The 27,450-nt window shown below is 50.2% G+C and overlaps 1 protein-coding gene and 1 long non-coding RNA gene across 5 annotated transcripts; one reads left to right on the forward strand and one right to left on the reverse strand.

Annotated features, from left to right (window-relative positions):
* On the reverse strand, nucleotides 315–13,488 carry PHB (prohibitin). 4 transcript variants are annotated; one of them, XM_003131560.6, is made up of 7 exons: nucleotides 13,407–13,488; nucleotides 11,428–11,542; nucleotides 9,438–9,599; nucleotides 6,025–6,167; nucleotides 5,773–5,889; nucleotides 2,771–2,866; nucleotides 315–1,417 (listed from the first exon to the last, which is right to left on the reverse strand). In XM_003131560.6, the coding sequence occupies exons 2-7, from the start codon at nucleotides 11,513–11,515 to the stop codon at nucleotides 1,205–1,207; spliced, it is 819 nt and encodes a 272-aa protein (XP_003131608.4). In that variant the 5' UTR covers nucleotides 11,516–11,542; nucleotides 13,407–13,488; the 3' UTR covers nucleotides 315–1,204. The 4 variants fall into 4 exon arrangements, with proteins under 4 accessions (XP_003131608.4, XP_020922794.1, XP_005668921.2 ...); XM_021067135.1 differs by having other exon boundaries at nucleotides 13,314–13,414; XM_005668864.2 differs by having other exon boundaries at nucleotides 13,243–13,414.
* Nucleotides 13,719–25,917, forward strand: LOC106505435. The gene is made up of 3 exons (XR_002337165.1): nucleotides 13,719–13,797; nucleotides 20,802–20,858; nucleotides 25,282–25,917. It is a non-coding gene; the product is annotated as an uncharacterized LOC106505435 (long non-coding RNA).

Below are 27,450 nucleotides of genomic sequence, written 5' to 3' on the forward strand. Positions count from 1 at the left end.
ATGAACCTCCATCCACCCTCACCTCCCTAGGAAACCACATTGCCACCAACCTCACCTGACACCACCGATTATTTCCGGCTGCAGCTGGACCTGGAACACAGCAGTGTCTTCTGAAACCAAAGCATTTTCTGCCTTGCCGGAGAGTCTATCCTCGCCGGTGATACAAACACCAGCACACAAAAACCACTAGAATGCTCTGTCCTCAACCCATGAATTCCAACAAGCAACCACCACCCCCCCCCGCCCCCGCCTGCCACCAGAAAAAAAAAAACCCAGAAAACAAAGTGAAAACACCAAACCCATTACGACTGAGCTGGGAGGTCTGGATGTCATTTATTGATAGCAGTTTACACACACTTGTTTTCTTCTGGTGGTTGTTTCAAGGCACAGGCGCAGAGCCCTCTGTAAGGGCAGTCTCTGAACGAGGGAGCCAGGAACGCAGGACGCACACGTCTTTGGCAGGCCTGTGCAGCCTCGGCAGGATGCAATCCTTCAAGCTGGAATTCCGCCGGTACTTGACACCAAGGTGGGGGGTGGACAGGAAGTCTGCAGGACTCACATCTCGGTCCAGGGCCGCTCTTTCACTAGCCGAGTCCACTCCAGTTTTAGGACCCTGAGGGGCAGCACATCAGGCCCACCCACCTTCACAGGGGCAGAGTTTTCAGTCCACGTCGGTTGTACACACCTGCTTCCGCTGGCCCCAGTTAAAGAGAATCAGCCTTATGCTGAGAGACAGATCGCTTCCTCTCGGACCCTCCCCAGCACCTCTCTGTGCAGGGACCACTGGAAAAAAACCGAGGCCTGTGTTCGCAGTTCAGCTGCATGGGCCTCAGGTCTTGAATGACTGATCGGTTGGAGGCCACCAGCGTCCTGCCCGGCTCGTCCCACTCACAGCCCTGCCTCTCTTCTGCCCATTGCCAGTGCCTAGGTGGGAGCGCCAGCAGGCCCCCGAGACGGGAGCCAAGTGGGTGTGCATAGGCACTTGGCAATTTTTGGTGGGGAGGTGGATAAAAAGAGGGGATGGAAATGAGAGGAATGAAAGAGCTTCGTCTGATAGAGTAATTAGAAATCCGAAGTGATTTTACTTTTATTTCCTTCACTTTAAGCCAATCATGAAGTTTCACAGTGATTTCTGGGGTGGGAGAAGGAAGGAGCGGCTGAGATCACCGGGGCTGGGGTCCAGTGGCCCCGGGAGGGGCGGGCCTCACTGCGGCAGCTGGAGGAGCACCGACTGGCCGGCCGGCAGGTAGGTGATGTTCCGGGAGCGTGACAGCTGGTACGCGATGTCCTCCGCGGCCTCCAGCTTGCGCAGCTCGATGAGGCCGTCGCCCGCAGTGGCCAGCGAGTTGGCGATCAGCTCCGCCGCCTTGGAGTCGCCCTCGGCGGAGATGATGGCTGCCTTCTTCTGCTGCTCAGCCTACGGCGGGCGGAGAGGCAGAGGGAGACCAAGGTCACAGCAAGGTCGGGGTGCCGGACGGCAGGCTACGGCCTCAAAAGCACCCGGTCAGGCGCCCTCACTGGGCCCTGAAAGGCACTCTGGGAATGGGCCGCCCCCTGCAGGCGGGGTCGGCAAGCACTGGCCGCCCAATCCTCCGCTCGCCCATCATGCCCACTGCTCAGCCCTGCAGGGACATGTTTCTGGTGGCTGCAGAAACCGCTGTCTTGTTTCACAGTCCTCCAGAACACGAATAACAACGCAATGCAGCCCCCCTGCTCTGAGGATCCCAGGCCAAGGAAACCAGGAGAGAAAGAAGGAGGAACCGACCCTCGTCTTTCCCTCCAGCTCCAAGTCAAAGCGACTTCGGTCAAGACCAGCGTGGCTCGGAAGGACCACAGACAGGGGACGCTCCCTAGACAGGAGCTAAACTGCTTCCTGACCAGGACGAGCTCTCCTGGGCTTTCCCTACCCTTTGGGACAGGATGGCATCGACCTGCACAGCACGACCTTCAGAAGGACGGGAGGAGAGCACAGTGCCAAGCCTCTCGGCAATGGACACACAGCTGTTTGGACACACAGCTGTTAAACGGAGGCTCTGGGACTGTTCACTCAACAAGTGATCCTTAGCATCTAGGCCCAGGCACGGTTGTGGACAGGTTCTAGGTGCTGGAGAGAGGAAGGAGAGCAAGAAGTCGCCACCCACACGGAGTGATATGCTCTGGAGTTAAACGTCTACCCATAAACCCCTCTATTCTCTGATTCTGAGGACCCCCTTGGATGAGGACTATAAACCCAAGACGACTAGTCGGGGGGCGAAGGGGGTACAAGAAGCAAATACATCTTTGCAAAGACCAAAAGACCAGGCTCCATGCAAACATGCTGTGTCCCAGCCCATTCTGACACATCTGGACGGATTTAGTGCTTGAGGGAAAAAAAAAAAAAAAAAAAAATCCAGTGATGATGGTACATCTGGCGCAACGTTTGATCCTTTCTGCTGTCAGCTTTCACTGTGTAACCATGGTTAAAAACGACTTCTCAGTGAAGCTGAAAATGTTCCAGAAGGAACATCTTTATTTGTGGGAGAGTGTTTTTGATCTTAGGGAAGTGGAAAAAAAATTACCCTTCAGTGATTTAGGAACATAACCCCACGTATCCCTGACTGGACCCCAAAGACTCTGGAACCAATTGCAGGAGCAGAGTCCCTTCAATCCCCTTCCGATGTCCCGGAAGAAGAGATGACAGATGATGAATTTCCAGGCCACCCAGCAAACCGGGAGGCGGAGCACAGGAGGAAGGGGGAGAGGGGCTCCTGCCATCTGGTTGAGCGCTCACCTTTTCCACCACAAATCTGGCCCTCTCTGCTTCCTGCTGAGCCACCTGTTTGGCTTCCACCGCTTCTGTGAACTCCTTGCCGAAGGTCAGATGCGTCTAAGGGGAGAGAGTGAGCGCGAGACCAGGCAGTGTAATTGCTTAGACAGCGCTGCTGCAAGGCCCCCATGGCCGCTGGAGGAAGAGGCCAGGAATGGCTCTAGCAGCTGGAGGCATCATGAGGCCAGAACACCCTTCCACCTCCACATCCGTGCCCTACCTGAGTGCACTTCCAGAATCCGCGGCTGCCCAAAGTGCCCCTGTGCATCATGCTGCCCCCTCGGGTGGGAAACAGCCCACGGGCGCCAGAAGGTATCACTCAACTGACCACCTCCCTAGGGGAGGAGACATGGGGGGTTCCAGCACCCCCACCGCTGACTAGTGCTCTTCCAGGGTCCTTTGATGGCCTGCTGGAAGCCCCCAGAGAAGCCAGATGGAAAAGTGAGCCCCTGAGAGGGAGGGATGCAGCTGGTTCTCAGGGATTCAAGAGCATGATGCTTGGTGCTTATGGATTAACCAGTCCACGTGTTCCTCACAGCGCCTCCACCACGCAACAGGAGGAGGACGGGTGAGGTTTCCAAACCGGGACTGTGCAAACCACGGTACTGCCTGTGCCTGAGTGCTTCTGGTCAAGGCAGAAGAGTAAGAGAAGGCAGGGAAAGATATCGCTTAGGGTGAAGGTTTAAAATTCTGATCACCCACAGACCTTCCCTAGTAACAGGCATGACCGAGACATTGCTGAAGTGTTGAGACAGTCGCATCGGGACAGTTCAGACTGTGCAAGGGATCCCAGCACTTCTAAGGCCTGGTCTAGGGTGACTTATTTATTCCTCTAACTTGTTATCAAACAGAAAGAAGAAAGGGGACGACAGCATTGGCTCTGCTACCAAATTCTACTTGCTTCATTTCTTTCCCCACCCTCCCAACCTCTACTTTTACTCTTTTTTTTTTTTTTTTGGTCTTTTTGCCATGTCTAGGGCCGCTTCCACGGCATATGGAGGTTCCCAGGCTAGGGGTCTAATCGGAGCTGTAGCCTCTGGCCTACACCAGAGCCACAGCAACTCGGGATCCGAGCCGCATCTGCAACCTATACCACAGCTCATGGCAATGCCGGATCCTTAACCCACTGAGTGAGGCCAGGGATCGAACCCGCAACGTCACGGTTTCTAGTCGGATTCGTTAACCACTGAGCCATGACGGGAACCCCTCTACTTTTATTCTTTTGGCTACACTTGCAGCCTGCAGAAGCTCCCAGGTCAGGGAGCGAACCCGTGCCACAGCTGTAACAACACTGGTTCCTTAACCGGTTGAACCATGAGGGAACCCCCCAAGAGTAAATCCCAATCCACTGTCCTTCAAAATTTTTAACACTCCTAATAACTCTTAAACTGCAGCTGTTCTCCATTGCCCGCTCCATTTCTGGACTCTTGTTCAAGGTTTGGGGATGAAAATACAATCCTGAGACATGAAAACGCAATGTGCAATTAAGGAATAAAATTGCTTTCTTTTTTTTTTTTTTGTCTTTTGTCTTTTTTTTTTGTTGTTGTTGTTATTGTTGCTATTTCTTGGGCCGCTCCCGTGGCATATGGAGGTTCCCAGGCTAGGGGTTGAATCGGAGCTGTAGCCACCGGCCTACGCCAGAGCCACAGCAACGCGGGATCCAAGCCGCGTCTGCAACCTACACCACAGCTCACGGCAACGCCGGATCTTTAACCCACTGAGCAAGGGCAGGGACCGAACCCGCAACCTCATGGTTCCTAGTCGGATTCGTTAACCACTGCGCCACGACGGGAACTCCTAAAATTGCTTTCTAAAAGGGCCAGCTGAGGGCAGCACATTCCTCTTGAAATCTAATTTTCTCCTCACACCTCTTAGATAGGGTTTCTTGCGGTCAGCCCGCATTTCCCCCGAATGGAGTGTGTGGTTAACGTCTAGCGAAAGGCCAAGCTTCTCCTTGGGCTTTTACTCAGCGTTTTCACACGGCCAAGGTGTGTAGCTTAACACTGAGAGGGAGTGGGAGAGCCTGAGGCGCTGCCCTGGTCAGAGGAGCCACGGGGCCGCAGCCTGGCGTCCAGCCAGCAGAGGGAGCCCAGCAGCCCTTCCCAGGCTGGAAGGTGGCTGCTGCAAGGTGGAGCAGTGCCCTGGGGTGAGTGCTGGGTGCTGGATGTCACTCAGGGTCGCTGTTTAAACAGCTGCACAGGCGCGAAAAGCGGGAAGTGGTGCCTCTCCCCAGCGACGCACAGGAGAACTGAACAGGAAACACTAGCTCACCACCCGAACAAATCACGCCAAAGGATTTTTCCCAGAGAATCCGAAACACGACCCCCTTCCCCTCATCCTCCTGGATCTGAAATGCTATCCTGCCCGTATTGCTTTCTGTCTGTGTTAAGGCATTCGATGTCATAGAAATACAGCCACACAGACCACATGGTCTCAAGAGGATGGCTTATGCCTCAGAGATGCCCCACCCCCCACCCCCAGTGCCAGGCTCTGGGCAACAGAACCACTCGTTTACACTCTATCACCTTTCACGGGGAGTTCCCAGGCCTCGCCTGACTGTGCTGCAGACCCTGAGTGTCAGGAAATTCTCAGGGGTCAGGCTGGGAGGTCCGTGCTAGGGAGAAAGACTCTCCAAGCTGTTCTCTAGTCTCTACCGGGCAGTGTCTGCCGGTGTCAAACGGGGTTAAGCGAGACATCACTCCCTGGGGAGCGCGGGAGAACACTCACAGTTTGGGGGAAGGTGAAAAGTCCAGTGGTTGGGGACCCTCTGAGTGGAACCAAAAATCAAAAGAAAAATGTCTGTGGCACATGGGAGGTCCAACGAACCCAAGGAGGAGCGCCTCATACCATCAGGAAGGTTCCACGTTTTCAAGTCTTCGTCGAGGCAAATCGTAGGGAGGACCTCACGGTGTCTACCCAGCCATGGAGCCATGCGCCCTCCCCCACAGGCTTGCCAAGGCTCTTACCAGAGACACGTCATCCAGGATGAGCCCAAAGGTGGCTGCTCGCTCCGTGAGGTCATCGCTCACCTGTCTGGAGACCAGCTCTCTCTGGGTGATCAGTTCTCCAGCGTCAAAGCGAGCCTGGTTCCAAAGGAGGGCAGAGGAGCCGGTCAGGATAAGGAGGAAGCGGAGGCCCAACGAGCCACCACCAAGCTCTTCCTGTCACCCGGGGACCTCCGGGGGGGCTGGGCTGGAGGCCGAGGCTTTGCCACTCACCACCACGGACTTGAGGATCTCTGTGGTGATGGAGGGCAGCACACGCTCGTCGTAGTCCTCCCCGATGCTGGTGAAGATGCGGGGGAGCTGGCTGGCGACCGGCCGAAAGAGGATACGCAGGGTGATGTTGACATTCTGTAAATCTTAGGGTTGGGGACAAATGCTGGGGTTAGAAATAAAAACCCCAGTGGCCTTCTGTGACCTCTCCTACCCAGATTTGCTGCGATTTATATGCGTGGTCGCCTTGGTAGAGAACCCAGCAGAGCACCTGCGTTAAAAGCTTCTCAAAGCTTTCTGGTGATGACAGCTTTTCAGGGCATCCTAATGTTCTTGGATATAAACAAGCTCAGATTATACGTCCAATAGGCGCCACGGAATGTTTGAAGCACTGAGTATTTTTACTTTTTTTGTCTTTTTGCCATTTCTTAGGCCGCTCCCGCGGCATATGGAGGTTCCCAGGCTAGGAGTTGAATCAGAGCTGTAGCCGCCGGCCTACACCACAGCCACAGTAACACGGGATCCGAGACGCGTCTGCAACCTACACCACAGCTCTCGGTAACGCCGGATCCTTAACCCACTGAGTGAGGCCGGGGATCGAACCCGCAACCTCGTGGTTCCTAGTTGGATTCGTTAACCACTGAGCCACGACAGGAACTCCAAGCAGTGAATATTTTAAGAAAACAAATCAATGCCAAGAACTGCAGTGCAAGGCTTCTCCAAGGCCCGGTGACTGTGGCTGGGGGCTGTGGAGAGGTGATCGTGGGTCCAGCTGACCAGCAGCCCGAGGCCTGGCTGCAGCCCCGACCCCGCTGTGTACTAACTGCACAGCCTCACCAAGCCTTAGCCCATCTCAGCCTGTCTCCTTGTCTATAAGAACGCCCCCACCCCCCAATTTCATCTGCCCTCCAGGCAAGTGGGGGGAAACTGAAGGAAGAAACAGACATAAAAGCACTCTGACAAACGCGCACCAGATGGAAGGGGTTATCAGACGCATCAAGAGGCCAGTTCTAATTACTTGGCCCGGTCAAAGGAATCCGGGAAGGGAACTAAAACTTCCCCTTGACAACCCAGGCCTGCTTGGCGCTAAAGTGCTCAGAGCTTGCTCGTGGTCACAGCAGTATGGACCAAGCGCCCGGGAGAGCAGCTCTGAACCAGGCACCAGATGTGGGACATGTTCACACACGAGTCCCTGATCTCTGCGGTTCCCATCAAGTTCTGAAGAGAGGTGCACAGTGTACCCTTGAGGCGCACCGTGTAACCACTAAACGGTAGAGAGAGAGAGCACTCCCGGAGAGAGCGAACACTGAGAACCAGGCCTGTAAGATAAAATAGGATTTTTCTTGATTAACCACACCCCACCACTGAGGTCCTCTGACGCGGTTGCTAAGCCGGACCCTTTACAAGGCTCCTTCCTCTCCCCGGCTGGCGGGGGGGGGGGGGGGGGGGGGCAACAGGACAGACGATGCAACACCAATGCACCGCGTCCCCTCCTCAGCCCGCCACACATCTCCCTCTCAAGTGCCAGCAGATGCATGTGCCTCGTAAGCGGGCTCCTCTCTGCTCTCCCCACAGGCTGTGCCCGCCACGCTTCCCTCTAACTGCCTGTCCGCAGGACCACCTCCCAGCTAGACCGAGCTCCTAAGGGCACCTGCTGCCTGCTGCCGTCGTCTTTAAACCCCCGCTCTCTGACCCAGCCCCAGGCCTGGCACCACCACAGAAAGCAAACATCTGCTGAGGATCAGCGACGTCCCCTCAACCCTCTCCCCTTGCTGCACAGAAACGTCACCCCTGAGCCTGTACCTGCCATTCCGTTTACCGCCCGTGCACCTCTGGGGGTGGGAAGAGGGGAGAACCAGAACAGCCATTCATTTTAGGCTCCGACTGGGACGCCAGTGGTGCGCCAGGCACCAGACTTGGGGATGTGGGCTTTGGCCTGTGCGAAAGCCATGAGAGTGCAGCACTGCTGGAAGCAGAGGCCCTGGGAAGCAGGGCAAAGGCTAAGTCAGCTGTGAAGGCCAACAGACGGGCTGGAGATCAGTTTACAGTCACCCTGGGGAATGAGAACCGACTGGGAAGGGTCAACTGAGGGGGCACAGGCGCATTTAGATTTCTGTAAACCTGGATCACCGGGTAACTCTTGAAATACATCTGCGTGCATTTCTCTAAATTTGTACGGCTCTGTGCGCGGATCTCCAGTATACAGGCACGCCTCGTTTTATTGTGCTTTGCAGACACTGCATTTTTTTACAAATTGAAGATGTGTGGCAACTCTGGATCAAGCAAGTCTATCTGTGCCATTTTTCTTTTCTTTTTTTTTTGTTTAGGGCCACACCCACGGCATATGGAGGTTCCCAGGCTAGGGGTCCAATCGGAGCTGTAGCTGCCAACCTACACCACAGCCACAGCCACGCCAGATTCGAGCCCCATCTGCGACCTACTCCACGGCTCACGGCAACGCCGGATCCTTAACCCACTGAGCGAGGCCAGGGATCGAACCTGAAACCTCATGGTTCCTAGTTGGATTTGTTGCTGCTACGCCCCGAGGAGAACTCCATATCTGTGCCATTTTTCTAAAAGTATCTGCTTTGTGTCTGTGTCACATTTAGGTAATTGTTGCAGTATTTCAAAAATTTCCAGCATTGCCGGATTTGTTGTAGTGATCTGTGATCAATGATCTGTGATGTTACTTCGATAATTCACCCAAGGCTCAAAGGCTGGTCAGCATTTTTAAGCCATAAAGTTTGCTTGTTTGTTTTTTTTGGCCACAGCCTGCAGTGGCGGGATGTGGGATCTCAGTTCCCAGACCAGGGATGGAACCTGGGCTGCAGCAGTGAAAGCGCCAAGTCCTAACCACTAGACCACCAGGGACTCCCCAACCACAATGTTTTCTTTCTTTATCTTAAACTTTTAATGACTTTTACTTTTTCCATTATAGTTGCTTTACAGTGTTCTGTCAATTTCTACTGTACAGCAAAGTGACACAGTCACACACACACATGTACACATTCTTTTTCTCACATTATCTTCCATCAGTAACTTTTTCTTTCTTTCTTTTTTTTTTTTTTTTGGCTGCGCCTGCACCATACAAAAGCTCCTGGGCCAGCTACTGAACCTCTGGCACGCAGCGACCTGAACCACAGCAGGGACAACACCAGATCCTCAACCTGCTCGGCCACCAGGGAACTCTGTCAAGCATTTCACTGTATTAGAGCATCTGCCTCGCTGTGGTGGTCTGTGACCAAACCAGGGGTATCTCGAAGGGTTGCCTATTTCCTTCTATGCTGCATAAAGGCACATAAAACTCTTTAGGAAAGATATGCCAGGAACTCTTACAATGTGAAGTTCGACCCCTTCTGGATCTCACAGTAGCCTCCCCGACTCTCCACTTGCCCTGACCCACACACAAGACTCACCTTTGCTACCAGTGATCACTGGCACGTTACGTGGTCGAGAGCGGCAGTCAAAGATAATTGGCTTCTGTACCCAAGGGATGAGAAAGTGCGTCCCTTCCCCTACAACAATGTCCTGCACACCACGGAACCGGTCAAAGATGACAGCTCTGTGCCCAGCATCCACTAGGAATGAAGGAAAACGATGGGTCAGAAAAATCCCTTCACCCGTTAACCAAAATGATCATGCCCTTGAAAGATCCCTGGCGCCTTTTTTTTTTTTTTTTTTTTTTTTTTTGCTTTTTAAGGGCTGCACCCAAGGCATATGGAAGTTCCCAGACTAGGGGTCAAATGGAAGCTATAGCGGCTGGCCTAACCACAGCCATAGCAACATCAGATCCAAGCCTCGCCTGCGACCTACACCACAGCTCACGGCAACACCGGATCCTTAACCCACTGAGCGCGGCCAGGGATGGAACCTGTGTCCTCATGGATACTAATCAGGTTACTGCTGAGCCACAACGGGAACTCCTCCCAGTGCTTTCTATTCATGTATTAAGTCTCCCCTCTCCTGCTCTACATTCCCAGACTTCTGACCTCTAGAGGCTTCTAAATGGCTACAAAACAAAGCAATCACTCCCATGTGTCTTCCCAAGGACTTTGGTTACAGGAGCTTTCCTCAGCACCCTTTCTCTCTGAAACAACTGGCTGCTGATTTTCTGATTAACCACCTCACTCCCAAACTCGCAAAGCATTTCCAGAAATCACTTCTCAAAACTTTCTAAAACTCACCAAGGTCTTCACTGTTACCACATTCCCTCCGGTTCCAGCCTCACCCAGTGTGCGCAGAAACAGCACCCTCACTCCGGCAACCCTACAACTCAGAAGGCCCCACTCTTTACTTCCAATAGCTTGGTTTCTCTACGGTTTTAAGGGGCTACAGAGCTGTCTTGCTGACTGAGAGAGAAATGAGTGATGGTGATGATGTCTAGCCATGCAGGGCTGGCCAAAAAGATCAGAGTATATCTGCCTTTTTGCACTTTGTGGTCAGTTCAATTATCTTTTTTTTTTTTTTTTTTGCTTTTTAGGGCCATACCCGTGGCATATGGAGGTTCCCAGGCTAGGGGCCTAATTGGAGCTGTAGCTGCCAGCCTACACTACGGCCACAGCAATGGAGGATCTGAGCCGCATCTGCCACCTATACCACAGCTCATGGCAATGACGGATCCTTAACCCACTGAGTGAGGCCAGGGATTGAACCCACATCCTCATGGATTCTAGTTGGGTTCGTTAACCACTGGGCCACAAAGGGGACTCCCTGGTTCGATTGTCTTTACCCTGAAAGTAATCCTCCGTGAGTTGGGTCAGTCCACTGCTGCTTTCCAACAGTGAAAGTTCAAGAACATCAGAGCTGGACGCGGTCTTACACATACACTAGTTCAACACTGTTGCCCGACCATGAGAAAGCTGAGGCCTGGGGAGGGAAAAGTGACTTGCCTAGGGTCACACAAGAAAGTGGATGAAAAACCAGCTTAAAGCCCTGCCACACTGCTGAAAGCTGGGCAATGCATCTCAACGCTATTTTCTCTGGAATGACCCAACCACAGCAGAGCAAAAGCTCCTGTTCAGGACAAGGACAAGGTCACCAAAGGTCTAAAGCCCTTGAGTTATCCCCCACACAGGCAGAAGGGAACAAACGAGATCTCCATTTCAGCTGGCCAGAGAAACCCTGACACTCTGCTGCAGCATCACTGTAAAGAACAAGAGCAACCGGAAACACCAAACTGGGCTGGGAGGCTCTCTGTGAATCTAGGCTCCGAGAGAACCTTACAGCTACAGGGACAGAGGCTCTGATGACAATGCAACTATACGGTGTTAGGATGGTGGCAGGTCAGTCTTTGGTCACAAACACATTCACGGACAGCGGCTGCCCACAGGAGTGTCACATGGGCCAGGCAGACCAACAGACATCTTCTGGCAAAGGGCAGTGGCCCACCACCCTTCAGTGTCTCACCATTATACAAGGCAGAGTTCACCACGCCTCCTGCAACGGCTAAGGCCAGGCCAAACTTGCCGATGGACTCAAACACCTTGGCAGCCATGTCTCCTTCTGCTGGACCCACTCACACCTAGGGGTGAAAATAAAATAAACAAAAGACTAGATCCCAAAATCCCGAGAGAAAGCCCTCTCTGAGACATCACGGGTACTTCTGAAGCTGGCTGTTTATTTCTCCATTCTTTTTTTGTTTTTTTGTTTTTGGTCATTTTAGGGCCACACGTGTGGCGCATGTAAGCTCCCAGGCTAGGAGTCAAATTGGAGCTGTAGTAGCCAGCCTGTGTCACAGGCATACCAGATCTGAGCCTCATCTTTGACCTACAAGGCAGCTTTCCGCAACACCAGATCCTTAACCACTGATCGAGGCCAGGGATCGAACCCTTGTCCTTATGGTTAGTAGGCGGGTTTGTTACCACTGAGCCACAACGGGAACTCCATTATTTCCCCATTCTTGAGAGCTTTGAATCATCCACTGAAGGACATTTCATAAATAACACTCTGCAGCTTTCAAAGGGTATTATCAATCCCTTTGCTTTTCTTTTTTCTGCTGCTTTTTTTCTACCACTTAAGAAAAGGGGCCTGGGGATGTTCCAGCACAACGGGTCAGTGGCATCCCTGCGGTGCCAGGACCAAGGTTCAATCCCTGGCCCAGCACAGTGGGCTAAAGGATCTGGTGTTGCTGCAACTGCGATTTGGGTATGATCCTTGGCCTGGGAACTCTATATGTTGTGGGGCAGCCAAACAGGAAACAAAAAGAAACAAAAGGAAAAAAGGGGGCCTGGGGCAGGTGGTTCAAAATGCAGGAGTTCCTGTCGTGGCTCAGTGGTTAATGAACCTGACTAGTATACATGAAGATGTGGGTTCGATCCCTGGCCTCGCTCAGTGCATTAAGGACCTGGTGTTGCCACAAGCTGTGGTGCAGGTTGCAGATGTGGCTCCGATCCCTCGTTGCTGTGGCTGTGCTATAGGCCGGCAGCTGCAGCTCCAATTCGACCCCTAGCCTGGGAACCTCCACAGGCCTTGGGTGCAGTGCCCTAAAGGAAAAAAAAAAAAGGAAGAGGGCATGGGATTATGGGATTGATACTTGATACTTAGCACCACACCAGACCACCCTCCCCTTTCCTGGAGAGGCAGGCCCCAGGAGAGTCTGTGTGGTTAATTCCTTGGAATTTGGGCTCAGAAAAGAATGTGATTACAACAGCAAAAGAATGACACTAGGCAGTCTTCCTCACATCAACCTCTATGAGGATTACTACAAAGGAGGAAACTGAGGCACACAGAGGTCACAGGAGGAGCCTAAGATCACACAGCTAGCAGTGATGCAACCAGGATTAGAACCTGGAGGTCTCGTTCTAGAAGGCAGAGCTAAACTCCTGACCCTGCTGCTGCTTATCATCCGGGATTGAGAACGACCTGTTGTTACGGAAGCACAGGCTGGATGACATTCTGGGGCCAACACACCACAAGAACCAACTGGGCCAGAAAGGCCCTAAACGGCTGCAAAGCGAGAGGGAGAGGGGCGGGGTGGGCGGGAGCAACGCCGATCTCACTCGAATCCACTCAAGCACTTAACTTTGTCTTGCTCCGCCCCATAGTGGTCATCCACTTCGGCCTCCCCTCCCTCCTCCCCAGATCACAACTTCTGAGACTACCCTGACCTCTCCCCGTGCATTTAAATATTTCTCTACCAGACCTGAATTCCCGGTCCTGACCCCTCAGCCTTTCCATTTCTAACAGCTTCTGGATTATTCCTCACCCTGCCCCCATACACACCTCCTTACTCTAACGCAACCTCCTCCCAGGCTCACCCCCGTTCCCTTCCGACACCAGGTGGACCCACGCACTCGTCCCACCGGCCCAAACTTCAAGGCATGGGAGCTCAGAGGGACCACGGAGACAACCCGTCGGGGGCCGCAACCACCCTGCTCCATTCTCACCTGCTTCCACTCTGACCTCCACATGAATTCCCCAGCCACACATACCGCGCATGCGCCGCGCAGCTCCTCCTCTTCCCCCCAGCTCTCCTTCCAAGATCCGCGTCTTTGATTGGCAGGGACTGGCGCTGTGCGTTCTGGGAAGCGTGGCTTGCGGCGGTACCCTGGTTCCCGGGCTCTTCGCACGGGAACTACAATTCCCAAAAAGCCATGCAGCGGCCGGCCCGAGCTGAAAGCTTTTTCTCTTTGGTGGTACTAAATGCCCAGGGTTGCCGCAAAGCCTTTTGGGGGCTGTAGTTTCTTGGGAGAGAAATGCACGTGCCTGTTCTGAAGCGATCCTAGAGCCCCCGAAGATGGGCCCTAAGGCTCTAGGAAAGAGTGGCTGAGACTGCTGGTAGGTGGCGAGGATGGGCAGAGGAAAGGTTGATCACTTTGGAGAAAGTTGTGAAGTAACCGGTAGGCTGAGAGGTGAAGGGGCTGTCTTCTTTTCTTTCCAAAGAAAGAAGTGTTTTGAGTTGTGGGACATGGATAGCCAGGGAACGTTAGAAACCATCTGGACTAGAAAATGAGGCCCAGATAGAAAGGGATTCATTCAGGGTCTTGCACCAATTTAGCAAAGGGGTTGGGCTTAAAGTTAGGGTCCCATGGGTACTTTTTTTTTTTTTTTTAAAGTCTCTTTGGAGTGGTTGCATGCATCGTACAAAGAACACGTGAAAACCTTACTGAAGGTTCATCTTTTGCTGACAATTTGCTCCATTTGCTTTGTCGCTCTAAAACAACAAAACAGCCAGTTATTTTACCAGTAAATTGGGTTTATTTGGGAACATCACTGAATTGCAATTCTGGACATGCAAACTTTGGCACCCTGCAGGCAAGTGTGCAGAGCAAAAAAGACCTTTTTTTATGTTGGAGAAGGGGGAGCTGGGAGGGGCTGTTATAAACAAAGAGTTAGAGGAAACAATTTGAAGTGTAGTGGCTTTTTATTGGCTGAATTGTGACGGTCTCTTATTGGCTGGGCTGTTGCTGGACGAGGAGAAAAATTTCCTTCCTCCTCCTGGATAGAAAAGTGGTACCCTTCTTCCTGTTGGGGATGCAATGGTAGCTCTTCCTCTTGGGTCTCTAGCTGTTGGTAGGGTGTGAGAGTTCCCTATTCTGGCCTTCCTGGCTCAATGTAAAATGAGCTTTCTCTTTATTAATTTTCACATCTTATAAGTTGTTGCCTCCTCTCCCTCCCTCGCTTCTCTCTCTTTGTATTTTCTAAGAGTAAGGATATCCTCTTATATATCTTTAATAAGTTCCATCTACTCTCTGCATTCCACTTTCCCCCCAGTGATCCAATAGTGAACTTCGTAGCAGTCTACACACACACACACACACGCCCCTGCTCCGTACAGGATGCAGTCCAAGATTAGGTCTTGTGTTTATTTTTCATGTCTCTTTAGTCATCTTTAATTTGTCTTCAACTTTCCTTGCTTTTTATTACATTAAAACAGGGAGGGGAAAAAAAAGAATGTTTCTCATTTTGCATTTGTCTGATGTTTCCTCATCATTAGATTCAGGTTTTGCCTTCTTAGCTGGGCTACTACCCAACTGGTATATGGACACATAATTGTAATGAAACCAGGCCCATTTCTGGATTCTAGTAGGACTGAATTCTTTCAACGTCTTTTCCTTGCATTCCTACCCTCTCTGTCCCCCTTCTTTGCCCCCGCTTGGCATGAATGATCAGAGCTATGGATGGCAGAACTCTTCAGGTGGTATGAGTTTGCCTTACCCGCCCACAGTCTTTTCCACTGCCTACCAGAATGCAAGCTCTATGAGAGCTGAATGTTTAGTCTGCTCTCTCCATTGTTCTATTCCCAGAACATACAACAGTGCTTGGCACACAGTGGACACTCAATAAGTATTTGCTGAATGAATGAATAATGAAGGATGTTGAAGTGGCTGGGTAGGCGGGCTGTGGCCAAGAAACACAAGGCAGGATGCTCTAGAATCCTGCAAAAATAGCCTTTGCATTGTCTGCTTCGACTGTTTTTTTTTTTTTTTTTTTGCTTTTTAGGGCTGCACCCACAGCATATGGAGGTTCCCAAGATAGGGGATCTGAGCCACATCTGTGACCTTCACCACAGGTCACGGCAACGCCGGATCCTTAACCCACTGAGTGAGGCCAGGGATCAAACCCGCAACCTCATGGTTCCTAGTCGGATTCGTTTCCACTGCACCATGACAGGAACTCCACCTGCTTCAGTTCTAATCTCACTAGCAGGAATGCTGAAAATAGGAAAAGAAACTAATTTTTATATGTTCTATAATTTTCCAGTCTTTGTACCTACACCATTCCACTCAAGTATCATTACCACCCATTATCCCTCTACAGATAAGGAAGGTGACGTTCAGAGGTTAAGTGGGCCTGCTTGTGGTCCCTCACCCCTAGTTAGAACCAGACTAGAGCAGAACACACATCTAGGTTTCAGCCCTGTATTTTTTCCCACTTCTCCACCTCGTGTCCTGGGAAGCAAAGGCAGCAAGAAAGCTCACATGACAAGAGGGCATTGTGGGGACCTGAGCTGGTTGTAGGTGGAGAGGTGGGGCGGATAAAGGATAAGGATACAGAGGAAGGTATCTGGGACTGATACAATTGTGCAAAAATTAGGGCAAGAGCAGCCTTGGTGCTTTAGGAGTGGATCCAGTTTATTGCTACCCAGAGCATTTACCCCTTCAGCTCTTCTTCCCACTCGGGTGTGCAGGTTGGAGCCAAGGACAAATACATCTTGCACAGTGACTGTGCACCAGTTGTTTCATAAACACATAATCTTATTTAACCCTGTGTTCATCCTCCCATTTTGGAAATGAAGAAATGGAGATTCAGAGAAGTCAAGCAACTTGCTTACAGTCACACAGTGGATACATGACTGATAGGCCTGATACCATAGCCCATGCTGTTTCCAAGCTGTGGCAATGTGTGACCTGTAAGTACTATCTGAACAAAAGTTGATGCTGGTGGCCCAGCAAGTTAAGGATCCAGCATGTCACTGCTGTAGCTCTGGTTTCTGCCATGGTGCAAGTTCGATCTCTGGCCTGGGAACTTCCACATGCTGCAGGTGTGACTAAAAAAAAAAGAAAAAAAAAAAAGAAGAAAAATGTTGGTTCTACTTTCAGGCTCAGTGCCAACCTGGGAGGTGTGGTCATGAAAGCACCTAATTATAGGAAAGCATCTCTTTTTCTTCATTTAGCACACAGATATTGACAGCTTCTTGGGTCATGCTGAATACTGGGGATACGGTAATGAGAAAGATGGGGAAGGTTGCTGTCCTCACGGAGGTTACAATCTGGGCCGAGGGAAGACATAGACAGACAAAGACAAGTACACAAAGAAATAAACGATATGGAATTTTGACCCCCTTCATGATGGAAGTAGACAATAGGAAGATGGTGAATCAGTAAGAGAAGTTTTGAGGAGTTCCCGTCGTGGTGCAGTGGTTAACGAATCCGACTAGGAACCATGAGGTTGCGGGTTCGATCCCTGCCCTTGTTCAGTGGGTTAACTATCCGGCGTTGCCGTGAGCTGTGGTGTAGGTTGCAGACGCGGCTCGGATCCTGCGTTGCTGTGCCTCTGGCGTAGGCCGGTGGCTACAGCTCCGATTCAACCCCTAGCCTGGGAACCTCCATATGCCGCGGGAGCGGCCCAAGAAATAGCAACAACAACAACAACAAAAGACAAAAAGACAAAAGACAAAAAAAAAAAAAAAAAAAAAAAAAAAAAAAAAAAAAAAAGAGAGAAGTTTTGATTGTAGGTAACAGAAAAGTGGACTCCAGCGACTTATTAAAGAAGTGGATCAAATAACAATTCCCAGAGTAGAGCCACTAATTTAGTGGCTCATGAAGGCCATCACTGATGCAGAATCTTTCCATCTTTTAGCTTTGCCATCTTGAGATGTTGACTTTTGGCCTCACCCTTGTCCCCACAAGGACACAAGATAACTGTGGAAGGTCCAAGATTAACATTCTCACACAACAACAATCAAAGGCCAGAAGGCAGGGAAAGGACATGGCACATTTTTGGGTTCCTTCCTAAGAGGGAGGTCAAGGTTTCCAGAAGCCCCCAAGCAGACATCCACCTATGTGTTATTGGGCAGAATTGCATCGTCTTCCCATTTCTAGACAGTCATTGGCAAAGGAATGGCATTGCGATGTTGGAATTCAATGAGCCAAGATTCAACTTCTAGGACCGGGGAAGTCTGGCTTCTCCTAAACTGCATGACTGTGTAATATGCTGGCAAATCAAAATTGGGGTTCTTGGAGTTCCTGTTGTGGCTCACTGGAAACGAATCTGACTAGCATCCATGAGGATGAAGGTTCAATCCCTGCCCTCGCTCAGTGGGTTAAGGATCCGGCATTGCCGTGAGCTGTGGTGTAGGTTGCAGATGCGGCTCAGATCCTCCATTGCTGTGGTTGTGGTGTAGGCCAGCTGTAGCTCCAATTAGACCCCTATCCTGGGAACCTCCATATGCCCAGGATGCAGCCCTAAAAAGAAAAAAAGAAATTGGGGTTCTTGGTAGCAGGGAACAGGATGCAAGGGAGAGTGGATGTAGGATGCAACCAACAGAGTCTGACACAAGGGGTCTGTTCCGGGCAAGCTGGTCAAGGAGGCCTCCCTGAGGAGGTGACATTTAGGGCAAGATGTAAAGCAGTTAGACTTGAAAGGTTGGGTAGGGTGGGAGAGAGCCTTCAAGCAGAGGGATTAACATCTGCATGTCCATCTCCAGGCAAGGTGTGACGGTAAAGAGATGAGGAGCCCTTGCAGTTGTATTATTTATTTATTTCCCTCTTTAATGTTCATTTGAAAACAGAGGTGAGGCATTCCCATTGTGGCTCAACGTAAATGAATCTGACTAGCATCCATGAGGACGCAAGTTCGATCCCTGGCCTCGCTCAGTGGGTTAAGGATCCTGTGTCGCCAATGAGCTATGGTGTGGATCTGGCATTGCTGTGGCTGCGGTGTAGGCTGGTGGGTACAGTTCCAATTCAGCCCCTAGACCAGGGAACCTCTGTATGCTGCAGGTGCAGCCCTGAAAACAAAAAACAAACAAACAAACAAACAAAAAACAAAAAAGAAAAGAAAGAAAAAGAAAACAGAGGTGAGAGAAACATTCACACTTTCCATAAGCCTTTTAATAAAACGAGAACAATGATGGCTCCCATAATGGAAGAGCCGCTACCCCATAACTTGAGGATGGGGCCATGGTGCTTGGGACAAGTTCTCCCCAAGGAGCCCTTTTTCGATTCAGGCAGTTCCTTGCTTACCTAGGCACTGAAAGGAAGAGTAGCCCAAGGTGCCACCTCCTAGTGGCCCTTGTGTAGGGTGACACTGAAACAAACAGGGACAAGTGTGAGGACACCCTGTTGCCAAGGAGCCAGCGTCCTGCTGCAGCTAAGCGGGGTTAGAGTTTGCTGCTGTATCCTTGGAGGAGGGGTGGGGCTGAGACAGAAAGCCTCAGACCTCATCAGAACTCAGAGGCTGTGAGAAAGCATCTCATGACAGCTCTGCCGGCAGATAGGGAATGAGTGAGAAACGGCCTCGTAGCAGCGTCTCACAAGGCTCCCTTTTGTCCCAGGAGGATCACAAGGCATTCTGCAAGACAGATTCTTTTTTTTTTTTTTTTTTTTTTTTTTTTGTCTTTTTGCCATTTCTTAGGCCACTCCTGTGGCATATGGAGGTTCCCAGGCTAGGGGTCCAATCGGAGCTGTAGCTGCCAGCCTATGCCAGAGCCACAGCAACGTGGGATCCGAGCCGCGTCTGCGACCTACATACACCACAGCTCAGGGCAACGCCGGATCATTAACCCACTGAGCAAGGGCAGGGATCGAACCTGCAACCTCATGGTTCCTAGTTGGATTCGTTAACCACTGCGCCACGACGAGAACTCCCCGCTGCAAGAGAGATTCTACTGAGGTTCCAGCCTTGCTGATATGGACTGTGTGAGAGCCATGTCAGGTTGGGAGAGCACCGTGCTGGAGCTGATTTCCTACAGTGCAAAGACCTTAAGGCAGGCTGGGCCTCGGTGCACTGAGAAACTGAATGTGACTGAAGCAAAATGAATATATAGGACTGGGAGAGCTACCCACAATACAGTGGTGAAATGAGCAAGCACCAGATATAGGCTTCGCTGAAAAGTGGTTTTATTTTTGTTTGTTTTTATTATTTATTTATTTATTTTTGGTCTTTTTACCTTTTTTTAAGACCGCACCTGTGGCATATGGAGGTTCCTAGGCTAGGGGTCTAATCAGAGCTGTAGCCGCCGGTCTGTGGCCCAGCCACAGCAACGCCAGATCCGAGCTGTGTCTGCGACCTACACCACAGCTCATGGCAACGCCAGTTCCTCAACCCACTGAGCAAAGCCAGGGATTGAACCGGCAACCTCATGGTTCCTAGTCGGATTCATTAACCACTGAGCCATGATGGGAACTCCAAAAGTTTTGTTTTAAGTGCAATGAGAAGTCCCTGGAAGTTTCCAAACAGGAGAAAACCTGCAGATCCTGACAGTCTGAAATCCCCAAGGAAAGAAATCCTTCATGCAATGATTCTTAAGCTTTTTGATTTTAGGACCCTTCTATGTTTTTTTTTTTCTTTTTAGGGCTGCACAAGCAGCACATGGAGGTTCCTGGGGTAGGGGTCAAATCTGCAGACCTATACCACAGCCTCAGCAATGCAGGATCCAAGCCACATTTGCAGCCTATGCTGGAGGCTGCAGCAATGCTGGATCCTTAACCCACTGAGGGAGGCCAGGGAGAACCTGTAGCCTCATGAATACTAGTCAGATTCTTTTTTTTTTTTTTTTTTTTTTTGTCTTTTTGCTATTTCTTGGGCCACTCCCGAGGCCTATGGAGGTTCCCAGGCTAGGGGTCCAATCGGAGCTGTAGCCTCCGGCCTACGCCAGAGCCACAGCAACGCAGGATCCAAGCCGAGTCTGCAACCTACACCACAGCTCACTGCAACGCTGGATCATTAACCCACTGAGCAAGGGCAGGGACCGAACCCGCAACCTCATGGTTCCTAGTCGGATTCGTTAACCACTGCGCCACAACGAGAACTCCCACTAGTCAGATTCTTAACCCACTGAGCCACAATAGGAACTCCAGATCCTTCTATGTTCTTTAAAGTTGTTAAATACCCCAAAGAGCCCTTAAAAGATGGTTTATAGAGACTCAAAATTTAAAAAATTAAGAAAATAATTACTTACTCATTTGAAGGTAACAATAATAAACTCATTATGTGTTCATGTATTTTTATTAAAAATAACTATGGTTTCCCAAATAAAAATATTTAGTGATAAGGGTGGATTGCATTACATTTTTGCAAGTCTCGGGTTCTTCATTTATTCTGTTGCACTTTCACAGGTCATGAAGCCTCTGGAAAACTCTACTGACACTCAGGAGAGAAGGAGAGTGAAAAAGGTAAGTCCTGATTTAGTATCATCATGAAAATAATTTTGATTTTACATACCCCCTGAAAGGGCTTCAAAGACCCCAGAGTGACCGCGACCACCCCTGGAGAGCCCCTGGCTTGGAGTGCCACTCGCCACTGGACACACACAAGACGCTTCCAACCAGCTTTTCAGTGCTTGTTTAAGTTGGGATATTCGTTAGAGCAAAGTCTGATTTGTTGTACCAAGGAGACCCCCAAACACAGTGGGCTAAAGATGATAGAATTTAAGTTTCTCTTTGTTCCACAGGTCATTCACAGACCTAGTTTCCTTTCATGGGTTTGTCATCCCCTAAAAGATTGTCTTTATTTAATCATGGGCCATCTGTGTTCCAGCTTGCAGGAAGGGAAAAGAGGAAAATCAGGGCAGCAATTTTGTTGTAAGCAAATGAGGCAGAAGCAGCACAGAGAAATTCCACTTCATTTTCGTGCTGAAAACTTGGTTGCATGACCTCATCTAGTTACAGAAGAGGCGAGAAAGTGTATTCTTTTGCTGGGCAGCCAAGTATCCCGGAAGAAAAGATTTGCAGACTGCACTCCCTCCCTTTCCAATATGCACAGACAAGTGACGTTAAGTCCATTTGAGAAAAGCCATAAAATGAAAGAGGAAAACAAACCAAACAAAAACAGAGAAGCAAAACAAAAACAAAACAAAAGCAACACAAACAAAACACTTGGCAGACTCAGAGTCAAGGCAAAGAGCAGGGAAAATCTAAGCCAACCGACCAACCCTATAATTGGTATCCTCAGATAAAAAGAAAGATCCTACCATCCATGAAACTAGAACAAGATGCCATTAAGAAAAACAGGTAGCGATGAAAGATGTTTTCTCCCCAATTCAAGAACAAGGCAAAGAGGCCCACTCCCATCACTTCTGTTCAACATGAGGAGGTCTTTACCAGTACAATAGCTGTAACAGGCACAAAAAAATAAATAAGAAGAGGCATACAGATTGGAAAAGATCAAGTAAAATGGCTTTTATTTATTGTGCATGTAAAAAAGCCTAAAAATTTTAGGAGTTCCCGTCATGGCTCAGTGGTTAATGAATTCGACTAGGAACCATGAGGTTGCGGGTTTGATCCCTGGCCTTGCTCAGTGGGTTAAGGATCCAACGTTGCCATGAGCTGTGGTGTAGCTCTCAGACGCGGCTTGGATCTGGTGTTGGTGTTGCTGTGGCTGTGGTGTAGGCCAACAGCTACAGCTCCGATTCAACCCCTAGCCTGGGAACCTCCACATGCCACGGGAGCAGCCCTAGAAAAGGCAAAAAAATAAAAAAAAAATAAAAAAAATAAATAAAAGAAAGAAAGCTGTGGTTTACTATCACTGGAATGCTACCCAGCAGTGAGCTGTAACAGGAAAGTCTCAAAACCACTATTCTGAGTGAAAGAATTCAGGTGCAAAAGAGTGAAAATTGTAAAGTTCTATTTATATGAAACTCAAGAAAAGAGTCTATAGTGTCAAAAAGCAGATTAGTGGGTGCTTGGAACTAGGATAATTGACTGCAGAATGGCTCAAGGGAACTTTCTGAGGTGATGAGAATTGTCTGCATACATATGTATATCTTTTTAGGGCGGCATCCACAGCATATGGAGGTTCCCAGGCTAGGGTCCAATCAGAGCTATAGCTGCCAGCCTACACCATAGCCACAGCAACTCGGGATCCGATCTATACCACAGCTCACAGCCACACTAGATCCTTCGAGCGAGGCCAGGGGTCGAACCCGCATCCTCACGAACACTAGTTGGATTCATTTCTACTGCACCACAACGGGAACTTCAAGAATTGTCTATACCTTGATTGTGGTGGTGGTTACACGGGTGTATTAATTTGTCACATGTTATCAAATTTTATCACACTTAAATAGGTTCATTTTCTCAATAAAGTTGACATCTCAAAAAAGGAAGTAGAGTATAAATAAGCTCCTAAGAGCAAAGGTTTTTGTCTTTCTTCACCGTTATATCCTTAACACTTAGAAGAATTCCTGCATATAGCAGATTCTTTGTGTTTCCTGAATGAATTATTGAAAACATTAAAAAGCTTTTGGAGATTAAAATTTTGAGATAAAACTTAAAACAAAAAATTCAATAAAGGGATGAGGAGATAAAATCCCTCCCAGAAAAGAGAACAAAAACCTGGAAATGGATAATAGGAGACAAAAATAGAGAATCAATTCAGGTCTGACATCTGCTAATAAGATTTGCAGAAAATAAGAACAAGGAAAGCTAAGGAGGAAGACATGATTTTTTTTTTTTTTCTTTTTAAGGCCACACTGTGGCATATGGAAGTTCCCAGGTGAAGGATCAAATCTGAGATGCAGCTGCAGGTGGCGTAATGTGAGATCTAAGCCACGCCTGAGACCTACACTGCAGCTCGTGGCAGCGCTGGATCCTGGACCCACTGGGCGACACCAGGGATCGAACCCGCATCCTCATGGATGCTAGTCAGATTCACTTCCCCTGTGCCACAATGGGAGCTCCCACTTAAGTGTTTCTTGAGTGCCTGCTGTGTATCATCAGGTGCTGTGTTAGACTCTTGAAACCCTAAGTGTATATAAACATGCTGGTCCCTCTTAGGGTAACCCCGGATCCCCAGATCCATTCTCGGTCCTGTCCTGTAGATGGGGTGGCCAGCTCTTTGGCCTGCCTCAACCCAGGTCACCTGCCACCTACTTCCAGGTGGGTTAGGCCAAGGGGAAGAACTGGGAGAGGTGAGGTGGGAGAAAAATTGAAGCATTTCTTCCTCCCTCCTCCCTTGCTTTGGGTGGTGTTTCTGGCAGTGGCGTGACTGCAGCCTCTACAGGTCCAAACCCTCCTTAGGATTCTAGTTCTCAAGGGACTTTGGTAATAATATTGCCCTGCCCTCCCCCGACCCAGCACCCAACTCACCTGGAGCGGGGAGGTGCTGTCCCGGGCATTCCAGTGGGGCTCTTGTGTCCGAGTCAGTCTGTGAATCCTTCTTTCCAGGTCACCCAGCCTTAGGTCCTAAACCGGTCTCTGAAAAGCCACAGATTTGGTCAAGAGAGCAACTCTGTTGCAGAGTAGAGACACTGAACTTGAGAACCAGGAGGCTTTAGGTCTCAGCTTTGTCGCTACTGCCAATTCTGTGATCCTGAGCAATGCATTTGCCTCAGTTTCCTCCTCTGCTAAATGGACATGAACTTACCTCTCAAGTTCAAAGTCGATACACAAAAGCAACCTCAGGACTTGTGCAAATGTGAGTTGCTGTCCTCACAGCCAACCCCTGTCCCCAGGCAGGATGCCCTCCTCACACAGGCCCCTTTCTTTTTTTCTAAACTTTATTTCTTTTGAAAGGGATTTTTTCCCCATTATAGCTGGTTTACAGTGTGCTGTTAGTTTTGTCATACAGCAAAGTGACCCAGTCACACATACATATATACATTCTTTTTCTCATATTATCATGCTTCATCATAAGTGACTAGATATAGTTCCCAGGGCTATACAGCAGGATCTCATGGCTTATCCATTCCAAAAGCAATAGTCTGCATCTATTAACCCCAGATTCCCAGTCCATCCCACTCCCTCCCCCTCCCCAACCACAAGTCTGTTCTCCAAGTCCATGAGTTTCTTTTCTGTGGAAAGTTTCATTTGTGCCTCATATTAGATTCCAGATATAAATGATATCATATGGTATTTGTCTTTCTCTTTCTGACTTACTTCACTTAGTATGAGAGTCTCTAGTTCCATCCATGTTGCTGCAAATGGCATGATTTTGTCCTTTTTTATGGCTGAGTAATATTCCATTGTGTATATATACCCCATCTTCTTCATCCATTCATCTACCGATGGACATTTAGGTTGTTTTCATGCATAGGACCACCTCAGTTGGATGCCACATGCAATTGGCTCTTTACCAAAAAAAGAGGAAAAATCATGAAAATTGCACCCCCTCTCCTGTCCCAGAATTGTTGAATAAGCAAAAATCTTCAACTTTTACAAGTCCACGTGGCAAAAGAAACGGGTGGGGTCTGGGAAGTGCTGGTGAGGATTCTGATTCACCTCTGTCCTCTGAGGTGGGGTAGAGGGGCAGGGAAGGAGTTGGGGATGGCGCTGGAGCCGGGAGGGCTGGGGGCTGGGTTTAACACACCCGTCCTGCCCCCCGCCCCCCCTCGACCATAGCTGGATGCAGTTCTGGGAGGTGCTTCTCCATTTCCACTGAAGCCTGGAGGGAATTGCACCAGCCACGCAGAGTCGTATGGGTTTTTTAAAAGAGAGAGGTTCATGATGAACTGAAACTGAGAGGTTCAGGGGATGCTGGTCCTGGGAGTGCGTGGAAGGGGGGATCAGAGTGGGGATGACTTTCATTGAACAACCGGTACCTGGGGGGGGGTTATATCAGACTCTTAAGAGCTGAAGTAAGCATTGGTCTTGCCTCTAGGAGCTTTCAGTCTGGCGAGCGCATGTGGATATGGGTCCTAAGCCCTGGAAACACATCAGTTGTGGCCCAGGAATCTGGCCCAGAGGAGAGTGTCTTGCTGGGGTCCAGCAGCTCCAGTGAGGATGAATGTCCTCTACAGAGGCAGGTAGAGTATCTGTTGCGGGACCAGGACCTGGGACAGGGCCCCTTTTGGAGGGCAGTCCCGAGGGAGCTGAGGTCCTGTGATCCACGGGCTTGGACGCTATGCTGACCTGGGACCCAGAGCAATGGTCTTTGTGACCACTAGGAGGAGCCAGTGTCCTCAGGTGGCCTGCAGGGCGGTGCTCTCTAGGGAGAGGGTGCTTTCAGAAGGTGGGAAGGGAGAGCCTCAGGGGTCTCCAGGCCTCCGCGAAACCCTCCCCTTTGACCTGGGCTCCGGCGGTCCCCTCTGTCTCACTCAGGGTAGTGGTGGGGAGTGGGGTTTCAGGTTCTGTGGAAACGGGCGGATTTGCACGTGAACGAGAAGCAAGTTTCCCAACTCAGAGTGGGACCAACTTAAGGGGTAGTTTTAGCCAGGCCATCGTACCCACCCAGGCCTGTTTCCCATTTGTGAGGCTTTGGCCAATGGGATGATTTCTTTCTTTCTTTTCTTTTCTTTTCTCCCCCCTCTTTTTTGGGTGCACCTGCATCATGCAGAAGTTCTTGGGTCAGGGATCTAACTTGCACCACAGCAGGGACCTGAGCCACAGCAGTGACAAGGCTGCATCCTTAACCTACTAGGCCACCAGGGAACTCCAGCTAGAGATGATTTCTGAGACCCTCTGTATAGTTAAAGGAAGGATTCCATAACCCAGGGGATCCTGCTGTCCATGGTTCCTGGCCCTGCCTCTTTCCCTCTGCCCTCCAGCCTCCCCTGAATTCTGCAGGGGTGACGATAGAGCTTCCTACCCCTATGTCCCCGCCCCCAGCCCCCAGTTCAGGGACAGTCCTCTGGGGGCTGTTGTGAGAGGCAGAGTCCCTGGGAGACCCGGGACCTCCGCTGAGACCCATGCTCTCAGCATCTCTTGGGCCTCTGTTTCAATCGGCATCTTATTCCCAAGCACAGCCTGGTCCCCAGCTGTCAGCCAGACCTCCCTGCCTGCATCAGAACGTGCCCAGGCTGAATGCTCCACACCCACTCCAGGCTGACCACCCTCGCCGTCACCCTGGCCTGACATCCTCAGGGTATTAGCCTCCACCTCCCTCTTTTCTGCCTTCTCTTTTCCGTATTCATGTGGCCCCAAGGTCCAGACAGTCTTACCTGGGATGTGCCCACCTCTCACTCTCTGGCCGTTCCTGCCCTAGTTCAGGTCTATTATTATTTCTTTCCGGAACTGGTCGGGCTCTTTGACTCCAGTCTGTCCTCTCTCTAATCTATCATCTACGCTGCTGCCAGAGAGCTCCTTCTAAAACACAAATCTGATTACGCCCCTCTCTGCTTTAAAATCTTGGCTGTCGCCTGGTGGCCTAAAGATAAATCCAAAGCCCTCATGAGGCTTCCAAGTCCATTCATGGCCTGACCCTTGCTTCCCGGTCCCAGCGCATTTCCCAGCATGCTCCTGGACCCCCCCCCCCCGCCCTGGACACACACACACACGTCTCCCCACCCACCAAGCAGCCCCTACTCTTTCAGGGTTATTGCCTTGGCACACATCAACCCCTCAGCTGAAAATTCTGACCCTGGCTTTTGCTCAGTGAACTTGGACGCCTCCTTGAAGTCTGCGCTCAAGGCTGTGAAGCCTTTCCCAAGTGTCCCAGGCCCCTGCTTGCCTATCTCTACTATCTGTCTGCCTCCCCCACTGGACTGTAAGCCCCTCTTTAGCTCTGTATCTCCATATCTAATCAATGCTGCATGTGTGGCAGCGATTCAATACAGGAGTTTGAATGAATGAATAAATATATGAATGGCCTGGGAAATTGCACGCTGGGCGGAAGTCTTCCTTTTTTTCCTGCTGGAGCCCATTGAGCAAAAGATAGGCGGGAGTGGTAGGAGACAAGGTGGGAAGGGTGTGGGGGTGGCCAGACCAGCCTGGGCCTTGGGGATCAAAATAAAGAGTTTAAATTAAAAAAATAATTTAAAGTATAGTTGATTTACAACGTTCTGTCAATTTCTGCTGTCTAGCAAAGTGTCCCAGTCTCTCTCTCTCTCAC

This window comes from Sus scrofa, chromosome 12, assembly GCF_000003025.6.
Source record: "Sus scrofa isolate TJ Tabasco breed Duroc chromosome 12, Sscrofa11.1, whole genome shotgun sequence".
NCBI classification, from domain to species: Eukaryota; Metazoa; Chordata; class Mammalia; order Artiodactyla; family Suidae; genus Sus; species Sus scrofa.